The 23,023-nt window shown below is 41.3% G+C and overlaps 1 protein-coding gene across 1 annotated transcript in view; it reads left to right on the forward strand.

The window, feature by feature from the left end:
* The window catches only part of KCNN2 (potassium calcium-activated channel subfamily N member 2), a 292,412-nt gene that overhangs the window by 191,260 nt on the left and 78,129 nt on the right, over positions 1–23,023 (forward strand). Inside the window, exon 5 of the mRNA XM_034655880.1 lies at positions 1,264–1,682. Within this exon, the coding sequence (XP_034511771.1) occupies positions 1,264–1,682 (419 nt within the window). The remainder of the gene's footprint in view (positions 1–1,263; positions 1,683–23,023) is intronic.

The following is a 23,023-nucleotide window of genomic DNA, read 5'->3' on the forward strand; positions in this document are numbered from 1 at the left end:
TGGCCATTTGTAGCCAAGATGGGAAGATCGCTTGCCTGCCTCTCGAAGAGCAGAGTCCATGGGCTCTAACCAGGGAGCAGACCTGTTCTGCTCACCTGCTTTGTGATTCACCTACCTGGGAATGCGCTGTTCTCGTTTTGGGTGGCTTTCATCTCACGCTTTCTGCTTAAGTTGGCTACTTACCAAGAGGCACAGAATATGTCATCTTTCTTAGTGGGGGAGCGCCGCTGGCATCCTGGCAGACTCCCAGAACTACAGCATGGTTGGCACCCCTGGCTTCCTGGCTCTAAATGCCAGGAGCCCCCACAAGTCATTGTGCAGTCAGAAATGTCAGCGAACGTTTCCAGATGCCTCTGGTTGTTTACGGACTCCCAGAGCCTGGTGGACTTGTTTACTGAGAATCTAGGGAAGACAGAAAACTTTCTTTTCTGTCCCTTTTATTATCTGCCTGCCTGCCTGCCCATCCATCCATCCATCCATCCATCCACTTACCTATCTATTCATCTATCTATCCATCTATTTATCTATCCATCTATCTATCTACACATCTATCTCCTTTTTCTTTTTTGTTTTTCATTGTGGTGTGAGGAATGACAGAAATTTTCAAAAAGAAACTTTAAAGAAAGATTGGAAACAAGTTCATAGTCAAAGGGAAGGCTGAGGAAGAACGGAAGAAAAGAGAAGGTAGAGGCGTAGGTGGAGAAGCTGGGAAGAAATATTTCTGCCAGCTTTTTCTGTGGCCCCTTGTGATTTTCTCCCCGAAGCCAATGAGATTTCCTGTAAGGACGCTCATGTGCAGTTATATTATAGGCTATAACTGACCGCAGAGGCACTGTAAATAGATTCCACTGAGAACGTGGTTAGAATCGAGGAAGGGTTTTAGATCCAGACGCTTGAGGAGGACAGCTTGTCCCTAAGGCTAAGTCCATGGCGGCCCCATCGAGGCGGGGGGGTGCATTACCGATCAGCCCAAGCCCCTTCTCTTAACATGATGTAAGTTACCCGATCCTCCGGGAGCATCGACCCCAGCATAATGCCAGTGCCCGGGGAGCAAGTTTCCAATTTCAATTTTTGCAAAATGAAGTTCTCCTTTTGTGCCAATCCCATGTCTCAAAATAGCGTACCTGGCTAGCATTTAAGCATTCTACCCTTTAGCTCGCCACGATCGCTGCAAGTCACGCGTTATGTATCTTTGGACTCTGCACTAATCCTTGTGGACCATTCATGCCATACTGAAGCTGACTTTCTACTTTATTTTTTCAGTTGTTCATGGTGGACAACGGAGCAGATGACTGGAGAATAGCCATGACTTATGAGCGTATTTTCTTCATCTGCTTGGAAATACTGGTGTGTGCTATCCATCCCATACCTGGGAATTACACGTTCACATGGACGGCCCGGCTTGCCTTCTCCTATGCCCCATCCACAACCACCGCCGATGTGGACATTATTTTATCTATACCGATGTTCTTAAGACTCTATCTGATCGCCAGAGTCATGCTCTTACATAGCAAACTTTTCACCGATGCCTCGTCTCGAAGCATCGGAGCACTGAATAAGATAAACTTCAATACCCGTTTTGTTATGAAGACTCTGATGACAATCTGTCCAGGAACTGTGCTTTTGGTGTTTAGTATCTCGTTATGGATAATTGCCGCATGGACTGTCCGAGCTTGTGAAAGGTAAGTGTGTTTCTTTTCCGGGGAACGTAATTTGGAAGTGGGAGGAAGAACACATTTTAGCCCAGAGGCACACAGTGACTCACTCTTGAAAATGTTGGAGTCGCTGGTGTTTCAAACGAGTCTGACAAAACTTTACTTAACATTTTTGCTCACAGTAATGCCTTGATGGTTATATACTTTTCTTCTTCTTCTTCTTCTTTTTTTTTTTTTAAAGTGAGAGAGAGAGGAGAGCATGACGGGGTGGGGCGGGGCAGAGGGTGAGAGAGAATCTTAAGCAGGCTCCATGCTCAGCATACAGCCCTACTGGGGGCTGATCTCACAAGCCTGAGATCATGAGTCAAACACTGAACCGACTGACTGAGACACCCAGGCACCCTGATGATGTGTTTTTCTTTCTGATTGGATCAGTTTTCTATAGAAAGCTGTCTTTATAATCTGCGTCAAAATTTGGAGACCTACAAATTTTACAGGAGATTTCTTTTCTTTTTTTTTTTTAAGATTTTATTTATTTATTTGACAGAGATAGAGACTGCCAGCGAGAGAGGGAACACAAGCAGGGGGAGTGGGAGAGGAAGAAGCAGGCTCATAGCGGAGGAGCCTGATGTGGGGCTCGATCCCACAACGCCGGGATCACGCCCTGAGCCGAAGGCAGATGCTTAACCACTCTGCTACCCAGGCGCCCCTACGGGAGATTTCTATTCGAAATGTCTGTTTAATGGTAATACTGAATCATTTTGGCGCCATATTGGTTATAGCGTGGATTATTGTAGAGACAGAAATCCAGTGGAAACGTGGTGATTCAAGCTGTCTGAACTTCAGGGAATATCTCAGCGTGGTCTGTCGATCGTACTGCCTCTTTAACACGGTGTTCATGTGATTCCTGAGAAGGAGCGTATAGGTATAATATTTGGTTTGTATCGAACTCAACAGTTAGTGAGAAGGGGAAGTGTGGATTGTTCTATTGTCTGAGGTGCTCTGGTGATTTAGAGCTAGACACATACTCTTAAAATTCGGGAACTGCCCAGCGAGTCTGAATTAATTAGTAATAGTGTCAGTGATATTAACCTTGCGATTTAACAAACCAAAAAAATAGATTTGTTTTAGAAATAGGAGGGACTCTATCTTAATGAGGGGTGAAACCTCATGAGATCTTGGTTAAGAAAATCCACGTTGAAATTAGCAACAGACAGATAGGAACGATTTCATAGTTGATAGAACTGTTAAATCTTAGGATGTTCTTTGTAGTGACCAGATTTTTTTTTAGTTTAGCTTTTGGAAATCAAAGGTATATACCTACACAGATAGTTTAATGAAGAAAAATATCTATATGAGAATTGTTGCAATAATAGCAAACCTACAATAATATCCCTTCCCCATTTTAATTTTCCAGAAGCAGTCACTCGAAGATCTTTCAGTCAATTTTTTTGGTAAATTGCTTTTCGTGTTTCTGAAGGATATTGCTTATTTAATAATGCTACCACTAGGTTTTGCATCTAGCTTTTTAGGAAAGTTGGGGTTTTAGTTTTCTTTGACACATACATAACCCTTTCGTGACTCTACCCCCCAAAAGAGTAATTTCCGTCTTCCCAATAAGTTACATCAACGCCAGTGACCTACATTCCATGCTAACATCCTTACGACTATGTAAACTGCATTGTGGCTGAACAGTGTGTAGTATCTTATTAGCATTTTGCTTTTTCTGCACATCTTTTTATTTTCCCTAAATATTCTTTTGCTAGATTCATGTATATTGAGCAATCAATTGATTTCACCTTGAGAAACAGTTCTTACTTTTAACCTGCTTGCCCATCATGTTGGGGATTTCCTCTGGCTTCTTCACATGTCAGGTACCCTTTTTCTTGAACCCCGTTTCTCCCTCATCTTCCAACTATCCTTCCTTTTGGCAGAATTCATCTTCCAATAGCTTTTAAGAAAAGGTAGTGGGTAAGGGAGTAATTTTTTGAGAGCTTGCACAGATATGGCCATTCTTCTTGCCTGGTTCTTTGATAACCGGGCTGGATATAAAACTCTAGATTGGAAATCACTTTTGCTCAGAATATCGAAGCCTCTATTTTTCTCTGGAAAATCCAGGATCCAGCCGTCTGATACTGTTCTCAGTTTTTGATGCTTTTTTTTCCTCTCTCCTGGAAGCTTTTAGGATTCACTGATCCTACATCATTCTACAGTTGCAACAGGATACATCTTGGTGTGAATCTATTTTAATCTAGAGTACTGGGAATTTAACGGGCCTGTTCAATCTTGGAATGAATGTCCTTCAGTTCTTGGGAATTTTCTTGAATTATTTAATGATTTTTGTTCCTGTGTTTTGTTGTGTGATTATTGGCCCTCCTCTATTAGTTCTCTAATTTTCCTGTTGTTGTTTTTTTTTTTTTCCGTTTCTGTTTTGGCTCTGTCTGTGGAAGATAACCTCCATTTTATATTCCATACTTTCCATTGGAATATAATTCCTTTTTAATGTATATTAATTTCTAGTGTCTTATGTTTGATCCTCAAGTGCCCCTTTGAAAAACATAACATCATACTTTTGTTCTTCAAATGCATTGTTTTATTTGTTCAGAGATGTTAATGCTAATTTTTGAAATTTTTTTCTCTTCGTGTATGTATTGTTTGCCCAAAGATTTGTTTTTCTATTGGTTTTGGCTTCTGGCTTTCCTTAAGTAGCTAGGTAACCTCAACTGTCTGCTGCTACTTGACAGTGCAACCCTCAAGAGCTGACTGAGGGGAACTTTCTGTGCAAATCTAGAAGCCGTCAACTGTGGGCTTCACTACAGGGTCTTTGGGATGGGGGGGGTGTGCAACACCTGTTTTATTTTATTTTATTATTTAATTAATTAATTTATTTAACTGTGTTATGTTAGTCACCATACAGTACACCATTAGTTTTTGATGTAGTGTCCCATGATTCATTACTTGCGTATAACACCCAGTGCACCATGCAATATGTGCCCTCCTTAATAGCCATCACTGGGCTAGCCCATCCCCCCACCCCCTCCCCTCTGAAACCCTTAGTTTGTTTCCCAGAGTCCATAGTCTCTCATGGTTCGTCTCCCCCTCCGTTTACACCCCCCTTCATTTTTCCCTTCCTTCTTTGGTGTCCTCTCTGCTGTTCCTTATGGAACACCAACTTTAGTATCTTTACATATTTTCTGTTTTCTCTGAGCGATCCGACAGGCTCATGGGCAGTTGTTTGTCCTGTCCTACCTTGAAGGTGCAAGCCTAGGGGACAGCGTACTGGGAATTGAAAGGACAGAGAAAAGGTCTCAGCCGCTAATCTTTGAGCCTTTATTTGTTTTCCTAGTTGTAGCCTAAGTAGGCTACTCCCTACAGTGCTTGATGCCCTGCCATCAGCCCACTGACCGCGTGTTTTACCTCTTGAGAGAACAAACTTCAAGGCTTCTGCCAGTTGGCAAAAAGGTACTACAGGTGACAAAGAGTGGAGGAGGGGATCTAGGTATCTACCTGTTTTTATGCAGCATCTGAACCTGTCCTCACCTTTAAGGCTGTGTCCTGATCTCCACTTATAGAGGGACTGGTGCCAAGGATTTCTTGAGTCTTTGGGCAGGATGGGGGTTGATTCTCAGTGCCAGTATGGTTGCCTCGTGATTTTTCACCATTCCTGGTCTAGAATTCTTCTTTTGCATGAGAGACTATGGACTCTGAGAAACAAACTGAGGGCTTCAGAGGGGAGGGGGGTGGAGGAATGGGATAGACTGGTGATGGGTAGTAAGGAGAGCACATATTGCATGGTGCACTGGGTGTTATACGCAAGTAATGAATCATCGAACTTAACATTGGAAACCAGGGATGTACTGTATGGTGACTAACATAATATAATAAAAAAAATTTTTTAAAAAAAAGAATTCTTCTTTCTCAGGTAAGTCAGTGATCATGTGTCAGTTGGCTTTTCCACTCCCTTCGTACTGTCTTGCTGTCCTCATGGGTTTGTGCTTTTTGGGCTTTGTTTCTTTTACAGTTATTTACTGTCATTTTAATGGGGTTTAGGGAGGGAGCCGAGGTCAGCATGTTTGTTGAGTCTGTCTATTTGACAAGAAATTCTGGAGTGATTAGTTTTTAGTATCAAGTATCTGAATCCTTCTTAGAGCTTCTCTTCGAAACTCCAGCGTTTGAAGGATTAAAGTTTTCTTTTTAACGAAAGGTAGACTCCTTATGGTAACGCTTTGTTTGCTAGCAGTCACGGTATTTAGAGGCTTATGGTATTTTCTGGAACAGATGTACCTATAAAGCTTGAAGAATAAATATGGAAAACCTTAGCTGGTAAACCCATTTAATTTATGAAAATTGCTCTTAGTTGAAAGTTATACATAACATTGAACCAGTGGGGGTAAAAGCGTAGTTGAACGGTACGTACATCTGTATGAGTGGTCCTCAGTGCATATGCTCCCCAAGGGCCCAGGAAACAAATGGCCTCAAAACTGTACACATGCCATACGTTTTCTTTTCAAAAAAAGGTCCGTCCTAACTGTTTGAACCCATCTTCAGTAAATTCAGAACGCCTCAGGCAAACTCTTTCATGTCTTCCTAGCAGCCCAAAATATGTTTTTTTTTTTTAAACAGGCTGAGATTATGAGGTGACAGACCTGTCCTGGGTTCATATAAAAAGACACTAGAACCTGAAAATTGCCCATTTCATAGGAAGACTGAGAGTCCGTCGCCGGCAGTTACATAACGGGGAAAAAACTGTGGCATGTTGGGGAAGGGGGAAGGGAGACCAGACTCTGGACTGGGACGCTGGGATTTCATCCCACTTCTGCAACAGACGGGCTGCGTGACCTCAGGTCAACCAGCTCACTTCTTTTTGTCTTAATTTCTTCTTTGCAAACTCAATGGCTTGATAAGTTTCCTCTTCCAAAGGTTACATTTCCTAATTGTACAAATGTGTAGAAGAAAATAAAATCATTAACCAGTGTTGTGATAGTAGATTTTCCAATTTGTTTTTCATTTGACTTCCCATTTTGCTGCACAAAATCTCCAGATGGTGACTTGTAAGGTACAAAGATTAAAAAAAAAAAAAAAAAAGGAAATTAGCTTTTTATTTATTTATTTTTTTACACAGTTTGATATGCCATTGGCATCTTACATTGCCTTAAATGTTTTCCTTCCTTCCTTCCCTTCTTCCTCCCTCCCTCTCCCTCTTTCCTTTTCCTTTCCCCTTCCTTTCCTTTTTCCTTCTTCCTCTCTCCCTCCCTTCCCTCCCTCCCTCCTTCCTTCCTTCTTCCTGTTGTGAATTTGCAGTACTTCATACAACACACAGCTCTCCTATTTCTTTGGTTTGGAATTTGGATTTGAATGAACCCCACGGTCCATCTTTGATCTACCCAAGTATTCTCTCCCTATTAAAGGGGGATTCATACCTAATAGAAATTCTCTTCTTAGTTAAGTAAAACAAGTCTAGGAATCTTTGTGAAAGGAGAAAGCTTTTGGGACGCTTGGGTGGCTCATTTGGTTGGGCGGCTGACTCGCGATTTTGGCTAGATTCACGATCTTAGGGTCCTGGGATCGAGCCCCGTTGAGCTCCATGCCAGCTTGGAGCCTGCGTGAGGATATTCTCTCTCCCTCTGCCTCACGTGTGCACGTGCTCTTTCTCTCTCTGTCTCTCAAATCAATAAATCTTTTTTTTTTTTTTAAGATTTTATTTATTTATTTGACAGAGATAGAGACAGCCAGAAAGAGAGGGAACACAAGCAGGGGGAGTGGGAGAGGAAGAAACAGGCTCATAGTGGAGGAGCCTGATGTGGGGCTCGATCCCATAACGCCGGGATCACGCCCTGGGCCGAAGGCAGACTCTTAACCGCTATGCCACCCAGGCGCCCCAATAAATCAATCTTTAAAAAAAAATGTTTTAAAGGAGATAGCTTTTGAGAGACAGAGAGAAGCAAATGCCTCTCTGGAGAAGTTTGTTTTGCAGACCTACCCCTGTCCTTCCACTGAGCACGGCACTTCTAGAGGTTTCTGGAAAATATTCTGTGCTAACGAGGAGGACGTCCTAGAGGAGGCATCTTCTCCTGGCGGTATTACTTTCCCTGACAGATCGTGTACTTCTGATTTATGTATAAGGAATAAAACCTCCTTTTTTCTTTTTATTTCTCTCCCTCCATCCTTCTCTCTCTCTCTCTCTCCTTCTCCCTGCTCCTGTCTTTTGTGAAAGGTAGGAGGAAGCCGAGTGGCAAGTAGCTGGCATTATGTCTGGAGCCTACGTTTGTCGGGAGGAGGCTGCCCCAGACCAGTATCCCTTCTCTGTATGGTTTTGTTTTGGCTTTCGGTTGAGGTGGATATCAAGCCTGGAAAGAACACTTGCTTCTAAAACAACCCAGAATGTGTGACCTAGGTCTGTTCAAGTGACTTCTTGTTCATACAGACTCAGGTCCAGGCATTGAATCAGATGAACCAAGAGAACGTTCAGGAACATTTATGTCGTACAGGAAGTCTGAACCCCATAGCTTAGGGCCCTGGAAACTGGGAATTATCCCATCCTGTACTTTCTGAGGCTTCACTGTTTTTGTAAAGAGCATAAGTGAGTGTTCAACCCCAAGTGTGCTTCACCAGACACTGTTTTTGAGGAAACTGTTTTGCCAGGGGTAGGACCAATACTGTGGGCCAGTGCCCTGTTACACAAAGGAAAGCATTTTGCTCTGTATTGTGTGTTGTTTTTTTTTTTTTTTTCCTATAAGGGTTCCCAGAAGATTTAATATGGGCGTGTGCTTTGGGTATATCCAAGGAAGAAAAGGAGCGTTGACTTGACCATAGCTTCTGGGAACCAGAGTTGGCACTTGTCAATAACTAAAGTTTCAGAGATGGAAAGGCATTTTAACTTTCGGCACAATATTCTTTTCCTGATTGCTACAGGTTTTATCATGTGGGGGAGGGGGCCGAGTTTGGAATGGACGGACAGAGGGGTAAAGAATGGGGAGCTGGGAACTTTAGTGGCAGTATTACCACGAGAGAAGCAGACACGAACAATCAGTAATAACGTAGTGATGCTCAGTGCTATTTGTCGCTGGAAAAGATTCATTTAGTTAAGACATTTGTGACCAAATAAATTCACTGTCCTTTTTTTTTTTTTTTAAAGATTTTATTATTTATTTGAGAGGGAGAGAGAGAGCGCCACATGCTCGCATGGGTGGGGGGAGGAGTAGAGGGAGAAGGAAAGAATCTCAAGCAGACACCGTGCTGAGCATAGAGCCTGACATGGGGCTTGATCTCATGACCTGAGCTGAAGCCAGGAGTCAGGCACTTAACAGACTCAGCGACCCCAGTGCCCCTAAATTCACTCTTCTTTACCTCATTTCTTTATCTCCAGGAGTGTTTAAGTATGCATTAACTGGTAAGCATTAGTTAAGAGGGAAAGGGTTCTCACAATGGCTTTAGAATGGTTTGCTCTTTTCCCAAGTGGGAAAATTGGAGAAGCAAACAATGGAACTTGTTTTGTAGAGCTTCTCATGAGCTAAACTGCATTTTAGGTGAATGAAGAATAAATTCTTTTCATCATTCAAAACTAATAGGGATGGAGAGGTAATAAGTATTTATTATATAATATCATATTTAATAATATATATTATAATAATATATAGATAGGTAAATAAGTATTTTTTTCAAATTATCAAAGACAACCGAGGAATGGAGTTTCAGTTGTGTTTAGAATCTATTATTTTGTCTTAAAAGTATGTTTTAAAAGTATATCTTATGTCTTCCATTAATCAAGTTAGACTTCTCTTTTTTTAATTAATTAAAAAAATACATTTAAAAACCTGTCACTAATAGTTTCCTACATTGCATTTGTTTTAATTGCCCAAAGATGATTTCTGAAACGTGGCTGAAACTTCCTTTATTATAACAGTATATGTGAACTATTACCGTCAAGCCATGTCCCATAATAAAATCGTATCCCGCATGAAACTTTACATAAAATAGCTGCTTTTAACACGAGGACTGGTGATGTCTTCCGACATCAGTGTTAACCAAGGAGTTGATAAGGAAAGCTCTTGCAGGATGGGAATGGCCCATTTTGTAACTGCACAGGTTTCCAGACTTTTAGCACCAGGTCATAGAGGGTATATGATTTGGGGTTCTGCTTCCCATTGAATATGGGCCCTGAATACCGTGTCCTTTTTGTACACACTAAGGTAATAGGAATATACCCTTCTTCCTGCAAGGTCATTGTTGATATCTAGGAAATTAGCTCTGTGGTGTTTACTTTTTTGTGACCACGTGCGAATCTGCTACTCTAAACTCAGACATTTCTGACTTCCTCTTCATAGAGCCTGATTTTGAATAAAACCATTTCAGGTTTCAGTAGGTGATAAGCTATGTAGAATGCTTATGATCTGGATTCTCATTTTCAAGTTTCTCATTTCAAAACAGTTTTAGTTTGCTTTGGTTTTTTTCTCTGAAGCCAGTTTTTCAAGGAGAAAGAGATAGATGGCATCTGAGAGTCTCACTTGTTCTGTTTATTTCTAAAAATTATTTACGTAGGATCACACGCAGGAGAGCATGAAATGAGGAGCTGCGTTTTCGAACGCTAGCTTGCTTTCTTGATCTGCCGTCCATGATCCTATTTTATATTTTTAGGAGATTCCCTGAGAGGTCTACACTTTTTTGAGCCCCGACCATCAGAGATGCCTTACTTCCTGTTAATTTCCTTAAATCGGAAGCATGTGACTTGGGATCAAGTTTCTTCAGCGGTTGTCAAAGTAGTCATAGAATACCCATGGGCCGTGCTGGGGAAGCATCCTTCTGGCACCTTGGTTGATCATGGTGCACTGGGTAATTAGATTATTTCTTACCACATAAAATTTCAGCTGTGGCTAAGTAAACTCTAAGCATTTCATCAATGGATTTGTAATTTGTGGTTGATGGTCATGTAATACTTTGTAAACTTAGACTTCCAGAGTTGGATTCATACAGACAGATATAGCTTTTACAGACTCAGAAATGAGTCACAACTTTAAAACGGGCCCTTTCAAGTTACAAAAGTCAGCGGTTTAAAAGCATTCATCATGCATCTGTGAATGGAAAGCATCAAGGCGTGGTATAGTGTTTACCAAATAAATTGGTCGTTGAATTCTTATGGGAAAAAAAGCCAATACTTTGTCCAGCTCAGTTTTCTCTTCGTGCCTCCATAGATATGATTTGGTGTTCTGTTTTTGTTTTTTGGGGGTTTTTGGGGGGTCTACCTCCTGAGAGAACAATGAGAATTTAATATTTGTTGGCAAGATGCTTTGAGATCCTGGTTTGAGGAGTGCAGCTGGAAAATACTAGCACTGATCATATTCATGCTAAAACAAAACAAAACAAAAAAACAAAACCAAAAGCCAAAAAACCCAACAACAAAACACCAAACAAACAAACAAACAATATGAAGCCAAGAACAGCTCAGAAATCCAACCTCACAGATCTTAAAGTGAATTCATTATAGTCCTCCCCATCCTGACATCAATGCCAGGGTGTAGATTTTATGGAATTTGGGTCCTGATTGTGTTCCAACTTTGGAAAATCATCATAGTACTTTAGGGTGGTGTGTATGCAATTCCATGCAGCTTTCTCATCCGCTTGAGCTGCAGAATCACTGTGTCAGGTAAAAAGAAAAAACATACAGTCTAAATGTAGATGCCTTGACATTCGCGCTATTTTGTCTTTAACTAAATTACTACATTTCTTAGACGTACATGAGGTTCGCTTGGAGAAAATTGAACTTTTCCCCACTTGCCTGCGGGATTTTGTATGTTCCTTTTTCTTTTTGAAATTTATACCCTTTATTTTTAATGTGACTGTATCGCAAAATAACATTAAAATAACAAAAGAAATTCGAGACAAGCAAAGTGCCCTTACATGCAATAGAATGTACACCTTTTGAGCATTTCCAGAGCCTGGAAAATCTGCCTTCTATCCTAACAGGGAACTTTTATAACCTGAGTACCTATTAATAGGCTTGCCTCATGTTCTGATTATTCATTTAGGGAATGAAGTGGGTTTTAGAATGGTATCCCGGAGCTGCTGTTGGGGGGATAAAGCAACTACTGTTGCTGGGGAAGGCTGCTTGGCTGGACTCCCTGGGAAGGACCGGATGAACTGTTTTCTCTGGTGCTTGCCAGCCGGGCAGAACAGTAAGTACCTAGTCTTCACGGTGCTTCCTGAGGCGCCACGGAGGGGAATGGCGATCCTTGAGCTCTGCTGCTCCGCCATGTCCAGCCCTGTTTAGTCCCCGACTCAAAAGACCATGGATTAGTAAATAGTCCAATCACTGCCAAATTCTTAGGGAAACTGGAACAGGCCCAGCCTTCAGAGACTCGAACTTAGCATGGTGGTGAGGTCAAAGCTGCATTGAGAACATGTTCATTATTTAATAAACGCTTGGTGAATAAATAAAAAGAATTAGAGAAAAAACCTCATGCAGCGTTTCACCATAATTTTTGGCTAATTTGTAAGAAACAGAGGATTTTTGTCATTCTTCCCTTTTTTAAACGATTTTATTGAGGTATAACTTCTATACCTATTTTAAGCATATATCTCAATCATTTCCTGGTAAATATTGAGAACTACACAACCATCACCTCTGTTGAGTGGTTTGTTGTTGTTGTTGTTTTTTAAGATTTTATTTATTTATTTGAGAGAGAGCCTGAGCACGGGGAGGGGCAGATGCAGAGGGAGAAGCAGAGTCCCTGCTGAGCAGGGAGCCCGACATGGGGCTCGATCCCAGGACCCTGGGATCATGACCTGAGCCAAAGTCAGAAGCTTAACCGACTGAACCACCCAGGTGCCCCATAAAAGCTTCATCACCCCCTAAAGATCCCTCGTTCCCATTTGCATGAAGTCCCTGCTGCCTCCAGTCCCAGGCGACCACCAATATATTGTCTGTCTCCAGAGATTTGCTTTTCTGAGCATCATAAGAAAGAGTCAGATGATGTGGTTTTTTCTCTTACCTTGCTATCAATTTTGATGTTCATTCTTGTTGTCCCAACTAGTTTGCTCCTTTTTATTGACAAATAGTATTCCATTGTAAGGCTATGCCAGAGTTTGTTCACTCATTCACCAGCCAATACGCATTTACAAGGTTTCCTATCTGGGGGGCGGTCATGGATAGAATTGCTGTGAACTTTGGCACAGAAGTCTCTGTAGAGACAGGATTTGGTTTTCTTGCATAGATGTCTAGGAGTGACCCATACCATCTTAACATTTCCGCCCGAAATCAAGCATCTGTGAGGGTTCCTCCTTCCTCTTTTATTACATAGCACTGACAACACTGTCAGTCATACACACATACGCACATACATTCACATACGTATATTTATTGATATCATCTTATTACCGTTCTAGTGAGTGTGCAGTGGTCGCTTATTGTGGTTATAACATGCAGTTCTCCAGTGACCCGTGATGGCAAACACCTTTCATGTGATCCTTAGGCATTTGCGTCTCTTCTTCGGCAAAATGTCCATTTAAAGTGTTTGCCCGTTCTTACACTGGGTCATTTGTCTTACTATCTTGTAAGAGGTTTTTCTGTATTCTGATTACCGGGTCTTTCTCCAATGCGTGATTTGCAAATACTTTCCGCGGCTTGTCTTTGCATTTTTGTTCGTGTGTTTTTTGGACGCCCTGTTTTCTGAAGTCGTGAACACTTGCCTTTCTCTAAAGCAGTCTTGCTTTGCCTCCCAAAGCGAGGGGAAAAAAGCTAGGTACACATACGCAGGGGGCTGTGATGAACCCTTTGAAGAGACTTGACTTCCTTGTTAGGTATTTCCGCTTTATATGCTTCTCCTTGCTGCCTTTTGCTACCCTGAAGTCTTGCGTTTCTAGTATCTACTACTTGCTAGTTACAGGAAAGTGAGGAAAGAGCAAGGGAGGTTGTTTATGTCACCTGAGTTAAAAAATATCTGTCCAGGGGCACCTGGGCGGCTCAGTCATTAAGCGTCTGCCTTTGGCTCAGGGCGTGATCCCAGGGCCCTGGGATGGAGCCCTGTATCGGGCTCCCTGCCCCGCTGGGAGCCTGCTTCTTCCTCTCCCACTCCCCCTGCTTGTGTTCCCTCTCTCACTGGGTGTCTCTCTCTCTCTGTCAAATAAATAAATAAATAAAATCTTAAAAAAAAAAATCTGTCCAGGTCTTGCATCACGGTGATGATGGTAGTTGCTGTGAAAAATGAAGTCCAGACAGTATCTGTCATTTTAATACTTACGGTAAAGGTGTTCCTGACTCGCGTGGAACGGGGATATTTAAAATTTTTGTCTTTTCCTCCCCATTAAGGAAGTAATTTGTTTTAAACGATCTATAGGTATCTTCATGTCCAAGAGCAAACGTTTGTAACAGGTGCAACCCCATTTTAGGGAATTAGCTAAAGATTGTTAAAAAACCAAGCCCCCTCCCCCACTTCGTGTGACCTCACTGGTTTTCATGACCGACCAGTGTCATGTCTTTGGAAGAGTGAGGCTCTCGCCATGGGCTTCCTGACCAGATGCCCATTGCTTGATTTTTCTGCATAGCATACTTTGTATCACAGTGACAGGATATCATAGTTCCAACTCACAGTTAAGTGGCAATTGATATCTGACATTTAGTTTTCCACAATGACTCGGGGACCAAGAGATTTTTGAGTAGCTATTCCTAATATCTATTGCTTGTCATAGATTTAATATTCTAAAAGCTGTGTTATGTAAAGAGTACCATTTTAGCTTGTAGGTTGTATTGAATAGTCTAACAGAAGAAGATGCGATTTAAAAATAAATGTTTGCAGACTTTGGGATATCTAGTGTTGGGGCTTTAGAACCTCTTAGGAAGCCTGCGTGTAGGAATCACGGTCCGGTCTGTAAATAGGAAAGCCACAAAGTAAGGCACAAAGTATTCAGATCAAATTGGATTGGAAGAAAAGATCTTTTGTCAGCAGTCAGAGTGAAAAATTAGATTTACTAACTTTCCTGATTTAAATGGTTCCCAGGATTTCATGTGATTGGGCGTTACAGTGATGATAAGCTCTCTGGTTTGAGAAAAAAACCAAAGCTATGTTAGACATCTATGGAGAATCATCCTGAATCTCTGCTTATTATTATTTTGGGGGTTATTTTATGCTTTTGTCCCAGAAGATATCACAAAAATAATTTTAATCTGACTTCGTAGTGGCCAGCTCTTAGAAATCTGGCTCGCTGTGTATCTTTTCTGAAAAGGGATGCGTAGTCTTAGATTTACTACTGTTATTTTTCCAGTCCACCTACTGTACTTTCTAGTGGTCAGTAGGGTGTTTTTGCTTTGGTTCTTCAAATAGGTTCTAAGAAGCTCAGAGTGAGTGTCACTGTGAAGTGAGAGGTCTCTCTGTCCGGTTTTGTATTCTTCTTTAAAGATTCTTCATTTTTTATGGACTGATAGCTTTTATTCCTCTTCTCATCTACCATTCCCCTCCTGCGTCCTCTGGATTCCTGTTCTTTCCTATCAAGGCCATTGGCATGGATAGTGATGGGGCAGGGGTTTTGGGTAGATGTGCAGTTGTATGGTAAGAGGGATGAAGGTGCCATGATAGGCAGGTTCCATGTGGTCTTGAAGAACCGGGAAGACTACTGAAGGTCATTAGCCACTAGCATAATATGCTTAAAACTTTCATCTGATCCAGGGTAGGTGAAAGGATGGATTTTCTCTCCAGTGTCGAGGTATTCTTTGAGTGCCTATGGTATTCCCCACCCTGTGCAAATGAGGGTACAGAAATCCTGCTCGAACCAAACCTCGCGAGGATAAAGATGTCTAGTAACATCTTGATTCTGGTGGCCCAGAGCCCTTTAATAACTGAGTCTTGTGAGATCTTTTTTTTTTTTTTTAAGATTTTTAAAATTTATTTGAGAGGGAGAGCATAAGCAGGGGAAGGCGTAGATGGAGAGGGAGAGGCCGACTTCCTGCTGAGCAGGGAGCCCGATGCGGGGCTCAATCCCAGGACCCTGGGATCATGACCTGAGCCAAAGTTAGATGCTTAACCGACTGGACCACCCTGGCGCCCCTCTTGTGAGATCTTACAAGTCTTCTAGCTGTGTCAGGTCAAGAGCACCAATGACTGCTGTGGCTCCATGAGGACTTGTGAGATAAATGTTTCTGCACAGATGTGTGCCCATCAGTCAGAACAACAGAGGGCTTACGAGCAATGCTTCATGAGTGACTTTGTGTAGTAAGTTTAACCCTATGAGAGACATAAAGAAAACTTCCAATGGGAATAATGTATGTTAAATGTGGAAAAAATGCTTATGTCTTGTTTTTATTACCTTCTAGAAATGGATTCACTTGAAAGCAGTTAGTTTTACTATTTCATAAGTTAACAGTTTAATGAGGAGCTCTGTGTTAATTTAAAATTTCTTTGACGCAGAGGCAAAAACAGTACTTGCTGAACTTTTTTTTTTTTTAGTTAACATTGGTCTGTAACATTTCATAAGTTTCAGGTATGCAACATTATAATTAGACAACTATGCACCACAAAGTGATCACCACCAAAAGTCTAGTCACCATTTGTCACCCTACAGTTGACCCCTTTCACCCATTTCACCCACCCCACAACCCCTTCCCCTCTGGTAACTTTTATTTTGTTCTCTGTGTTTATGAGTTTGTTTTTGTATTGTTTTGTTTGTCCATTTGTTCTGTGTTGTTTTCAGATTCCACATATTAGTGAAGTCATATTGTATTTGTCCTTCTCCATTACTCAGCATAATACCCTCAAAGCCCATCCATTGTTGCAAATGGCAAGATTTCATTCTTGTTTGTGGCTAAGTAATACTCCATTGCATATATGTACCACACCTTCTTTATCCATTCATCTGTTGATGAAGACTTAGGTTGTTTCCGTATCTTGGCTATTGTAAATAATGCTGCGGTGAACATCGGGGTGCGTGTATCTTTGCAAATTAGTGTTTTCATGTTCTTTGAATAAAGACCTCAAAGTGGGATAGCCGTATCTTATGGTAGATCTATTCTTAATTTTTTGAGGTTTCTCCATATTGTTTTCCAGAATGGCTGCACCAATTTACATGCCCTGCCAACAGTATATGGGGTCCTTTTTCTCCACATGCTCTCCAACACTTATTTCTCATTTAAATCTTTAATCCATTTTGAGTTAAATTTGTGAATAGTATAAGGTGAGTGGTCTAGTTTCATTCTTTTGTATGTGGCTGTCCAGTTTTCCCAGCACCATTTATCGAACACACTCTCATTTCTCTCTTGTATATTCTTGGCTCCTTTGTCATAAATTGTTCGTATATGTGCAGGTTTATTTCTGGGCTTCCAGTTCTGTGTCGTTGATCTTTGTGTCTGTTTTTATGCCAAAACCTTACTGTTTTGATTACTAAAACTGTAGTATAGTTTGAGTTCAGAAAGCCTGATACCTCTAGCTTTGTTCTTCTTTCTCAAGGTTGCTTTGGCTATTTGGAATTTTTCATGGTTCCAGACAAATTTTAGAATTATTTGTTTCAGTTCTCTGAAGACTGCCATTGGAGCTTTAGTAGGGATTGCATTGACTCTGTAGATTGCTTTGGGTAGTATAAACATTTTAACGATATTGATTCTTCCAGTTCGTGAGCATGGTATATCTCTCCATTTATTTGTGTCTTCAGTTTCTTTCATCAGTGTCTTAAAGCTTTCAGTGTACAAGTCTTTCATCTCTGTGCTTAAATTTATTCCTCAGTATTTTATTCTTTTTGATGTGTTTGTAAATGGGATTGCTTTCTTAATTTATTTTTCTGATGGTGTATTATTAGTGTACAGAAATGCCACAGATTTCTGTTTCTTGATTTTATGTCCTGCAACATGTACTGAATTCATTTATTAGTTCTAACATCTTTCTGGTGGAGGCTTCAGGGTTTCTGTACATAGTGTCCTGTCATCTGCAAATAGTGGTAGTTTTACTTCTCCAATTTCATGCCTTTTATTTCTTTTTCTTGGCTTATTGCTGTGGCTACTTGCTGAATTTTTGAAGACTGGAGGCCCATTGGTCTTGAAAAATCTGAAATCTTCAGAATGCACTAGACTGACAGGCAGAAGGCCTCACACAAACATGGCAGGCATGCTCCAACACTGCTCGAAACCTTTTCAGTGTTCAGCCTGGAAGTATTCTTATTTACTCTGTTGGAGCATATAGACTCCTGACAGAATTTCTCAGTCTTTTTATCTTTTGTTTTGCTTTGTGGGCTTTCAACATCTCTGTGTTATCGTTACTGACTGGGATTTGCAAAAGGAGGGCAGAGGGAGCCCCATCCTGAGGCGACATTAGTGCTAGAGCTCTACAACGCCTAGAAACATGCAGATGATATGCGTGTGCCTGAAGCAGTATTCTGTCTTTTCCTTCTCAATACCTATTGTGCTAAGATCACTGCTGTTGTCCCCCTGCCACTCAACTTAGGTCCCACATAATGTTTAATGTCATAGGGTACTTCCTGAAAGTCTCCTTAACAGTAATATGTAACATAGCATTGCTCCTGCTGGAAATGCACTCGCAAGTGCTGTTCAACATGGTATGTCACTGAGAATCCCAGACAACCTTCTGATAAAGAGCATCATGAGTTTCTAACCATCAGGTTTAACGTCCTCATACAGTCATCCACAGCAGTGTAGGGGTCTAGGTAGGCTATCTGAAAGAAACATAAGAATTTGTTTTTTTCAGGGCCCTTTATCCAGTTTTACTTTTTATTAAAGATTTTATCTGGCTTAGTCTTTGCCTTAATTTCTGCTTCTTATTGATCAGTTTTTGTAGGGGCGAATATCAGGAAGGATGGAGGAAATGAAAATATTCTAAGCTGTTTAAAGCAAGGATTCACAAACCACGAGTGGCCCATGAGCCAAATTTGGCCCACTTCTTGTTTTTTTTGGACATCCCATGAGCTAAGAACAGTTTTTACCTTTTTAAATCATTTTGGAGAAGGGGAGAATATGTGACAGAGACCATATCTGATCTGCAAAACCTAAAATATTTACTACGCAGCATTTTATGGAACGAGTTTGCCGACCCCAACGTAAAGTATCATTTTTGTCAGATTTGTTTTTTTTTTTTTTTTTAAAGATTTTATTTATTTATTTGACAGAGATAGAGACAGACAGCGAGAGAGGGAACACAAGCAGGGGGAGTGGGAGAGGAAGAAGGAGGCTCACAGCAGAGGAGCCTGATGTGGGGCTCGATCCCATAACGCCGGGATCACGCCCTGAGCCGAAGGCAGGCGCTTAACCGCTGTGCCACCCAGGCGCCCCTGTCAGATTTGTTTTAAGCACAATGCGATACTTAATATAAATTATAAAGAATTCTTCTAATTTTACTTTCAGGTTCAGACAATGAATTTGTATTTGTTGCAGCTTAAATGAGCTTTTTTTTAATAGCCATTATAACATATTCAGTGACTAAATATAAAGTACTTGGGTGACTGAGGAGCAAACATTGACATTGGCTCAAGTGACAGGTACGAGTGTCATATGGATGTTAACAAGTGACCTAAGCCCTACAGAGTAGTTCTAGCTAGAACCCAGTAGAATTCGTTTTTTTTAATATATGCTAAACAAGAACTACCTCCTTTGTCCACCTAAAGCTGGACAGCGGCAAGATACGGAAGAAGGGCTCTGATCTATTGGAGGATTCTGGGTTCTGCCTTCACTGACCTTGGGTCACATCAGTAGGAACACTGAGTCACTAAGAAATCTAATCTAGAGGCTGTGGGGGAGCAGATCTTGGGATGGATTTAGAACCAAAGCTTCCAAAATGCCGTCACTGAACATTGGCAGAATGACTTTCCTTTGACGAGGACAATCATCTACAGTCTTCTGGCAGTGCTGTTCTCCACAACATGTACGCTGAGCGACGGGCAAAGCAATGGCTCCAGGCTGCTCAAGGTGAAACAGGCTTTATATCTGTTATGTAATGGCAGATCATCATAAAATGCCATGATTGTCTTGGTCCTATGGGCTCTGCTTCCAAATTCAGTTCTGTTCCTATCAAGTCCATTTATGTTACCTGCCATGGGAGGAATCGACAGGCAAGACATTAAAATAATTCCCATCTGATTTTCTTAAACGCGTCTCTACTAAGTCCTTTCGTGAGGGTTGCTTGGTATGTCTCTTCAGCATTACTGCCTTTTCCATCAACATAACGCTCTTTCTTCAGAAGAGTAGAAAGGAAGAAGCTATAATTCGGCAGAGGTACCAGATATCCTGGACAGTGTCATAAGTGTGGCAACATTTTGTATTAAGAAAGCATTCACCCGACACGTTTGTTTTATAGGCGATCTAGAACTTTAGTGGTGGTGTTGCCTGGTAAGACTTTCGTATGATTGTCACATCACCACCACCCCCCCCCGCCTTCCTCATTCCATCTGATTCTTTCTACCGCCTGTACAGTCATCTCCTTTTGGCTGAGGCTGCTCCGGCCCGGAGGACTGTTGTTTCATAGCAGTTTTCAAGTGAGGTAGAAAGGGTGTTCCCCTTTCCTTCGCTGATGTTTTGGATGGACACCTTTTTCAGACTTACGACAGGTGGGATGTGACTAAAATTTGCATCGTGTGTCTTTCCCAAAACAAGTTCATTTCTTGAATACCGAAGATTTCTGTACCTTTCCAGTGCAGCCTTAAGTTGTCTTAACCACCTTCCAATCTATTTTGCACATAGCCTTGGATGTTCTTGATTTAAGCATATATTACATTTCCTTTTTATAGATTGTCTTTGTTGGAAAGGAAGAAATCCTGAGTTATGATTACTAGTGAACCAACACATTAAGGTGAAATGTAAAAAAGAAGAGAAAGAAAGCCAACATGTGGGTTACACCTCGTTAAGGTGGATCAGGTTTTAAAAGAACGTATCTGGGGGCGCCTGGGTGGCACAGCGGTTAAGCGTCTGCCTTCGGCTCAGGGCGTGATCCCGGCGTTCTGGAATCGAGCCCCACATCAGGCTCTTCAGCTATGAGCCTGCTTCTTCCTCTCCCACTCCCCCTGCTTGTGTTCCCTCTCTCGCTGGCTGTCTCTATCTCTGTCGAATAAATAAATAAAATCTTTAAAAAAAAAAAGTTTAAAAGAACGTATCTGTAATTTGCCCACTTGTATTCAAATTAATGTGCATTTTTTTTTTTGGTATGTTCTGAAAGGAGGCACTGCCTTAGAACCACCCCTATGTTTCCCAGTTTTTCCTTATCAGTATTTAGTCAGTGGTCTTCTACTAAAACCATTGTGCTCATCAGTCTTTTCTAAAATAACCACTAGGCACGAAGGGCATATATGACTGTATCAGAAAGAGAGCTTGAGTCCTCTGGGTGGCATCTCCATGGTAAGGAGATGATTGAGACTGACTTAGGCTTCTATAAACCTGAAGAAAGGTGGTGTGTGTGCAGCTCTCTTCAGGACTAGAAATGGCTGGGCATTCACAAATTTATATATCTCTATATATTATATATACTTATATAAAAATTATGCATAAAATTATGTTTGCATGCTATGTATTTTATATATATGCATTTTATACACACACACAAATATATATATTAAAAATGTGAACACCATCTTGTGAATATCCTTTGAATCAGGGCACGGTCAGTCATCACGGCCATGGTGGTGATGAGGCCAAGCCCATGAGTCTGACCTGTTTAAACCTTCATTTGACTTTGGACGCAGCCATAAGCTGTTCTCTCTGAGCAGATGTGGGCCTGTAGGACAGATCACCATTTACTAGCACAAATCTGGCTGGAAGTGCTCAGAAAAGCAAGTGCTACCAAGGTCAACTGGCAATTTGCGAGGCAAATGGTCAGCACTTTTATACTCATTAGTGTCCATAGTTATGTGAGCCTCGGGGCTGGTCATTATTGATTGGCTAGATACTGTCTTAGGAGGTGAAAGTCACCAGCCATCTACTGTAGCAAATAAAGTCACAGCAGAGAAGTACACAAGTCCCCGGGACCCAGCACATGCGCGGCAAATAAGTCAATAAGTTTATTAACTGCCAGTTGAGAGTCCCCTGAATGAAAGCAACCAGCTACCTCGCCCCATTTTCATGGAGCAATCTATAACTGGTTCATGCCTGACTCCTGCAGGGTAGGGCTGGTGGCTTCGATTTTCTCTCTGCATAGCACCAAGCATAAAACCTGGAACAAAGCCAGCAATCAATCAATAGTTGTCCCGTAAGACAATGAGTAGTTAATTCTGGAGGTTTCGCTAATTTTTAAGGTCCTTTCCCCAAGTCCTCAGATGGAATTAGGTTGGGACACATCTTCCCACCCACACATTCCCCCTTCCCTCCCCAACCCCCCGCCCAAAGGAAAAAAACAAAACCCAAAAATGAATCAGATGAGTTTAAATAAGGAGACTAATAAAAATCTCCTCTCTTCAGGGACTTGAGAAGTGTGTTGTACATTGTTTTCCACTCAGGAAGTTAGAGTTGTCTGTGTTTATGTTAAGATCTATTTCTAAAGGTACTCACTTATTAAGAGGAAAAAAAAGCTACCAATGGATTTTGGGTCAGGCAACAAGATGAGATAGAAAATTTCTACCTATTATCTCATTTACAAATATATTTATATTGGCATTCCTACTTGGTTGTGGAGAGCATAAATATAAAAATGGCATAGTTTTTGCCCTCCAGGAATTTACAATATACAGTCCACCTGTGAACAACACAGTTTGAACCCTATAGGTTCACTTATACATGGATTTTTTTTTTATAAATACAGTACACTACTATAAATATATTTTCTCTTCCTTATGATTTTCTTAATAACATTCTTTTCCCTAGTTTACTTTATTGTAAGACTATAGGATATAATGCATATATTATATAAAATATGTGCTCATTGACTGGTACCAGTAAGACTCCGGTCAACAGTAAGCTATTAATAGTTAAGTTTTGGGGGAGTCCAAAGTCATCTGTGGATTTTTGACTTTAGAGATTGGGGGGGGGGGTCAGCGCCCTTAAGCACTGAGTGGTTCCAGAGTCAGCTGTGGTGGGGTAAATTTGTAAACAAACTGTATTACCAGAGAAAATAAAGTAAGTACCACAGCTGAGGGACAAGCGCACGGTTGATTAAATCATAATTTCAAGACTTAGTGGAAGGCTTCCTAGAGAAGAAAACATTTGATTTGGGGCTTAAAATAAATAGAATTTCAGGAGGGCCCGAAGTGAGGCCGACTGGTACTGTAGCAACAGCATAAAAAAGGGGCGTGGAGAAGGGAAAATGCAGGGCATGGTCAGGGGGCAGAGACGCAGCTGTGTTCGTAGAGCAGAATTTATGAAGAGCTGTGGGTGGAGATTAGCTAAACTGGGGCTGCCGTCCAAGAGAATAAGGGGTCTGGATGTCCATCTGTAGGTCCGTTCCCAAATGCCTTCTTCATGA

Source organism: Ailuropoda melanoleuca, chromosome 3 (assembly GCF_002007445.2).
Source record: "Ailuropoda melanoleuca isolate Jingjing chromosome 3, ASM200744v2, whole genome shotgun sequence".
Taxonomy (NCBI): domain Eukaryota; kingdom Metazoa; phylum Chordata; class Mammalia; order Carnivora; family Ursidae; genus Ailuropoda; species Ailuropoda melanoleuca.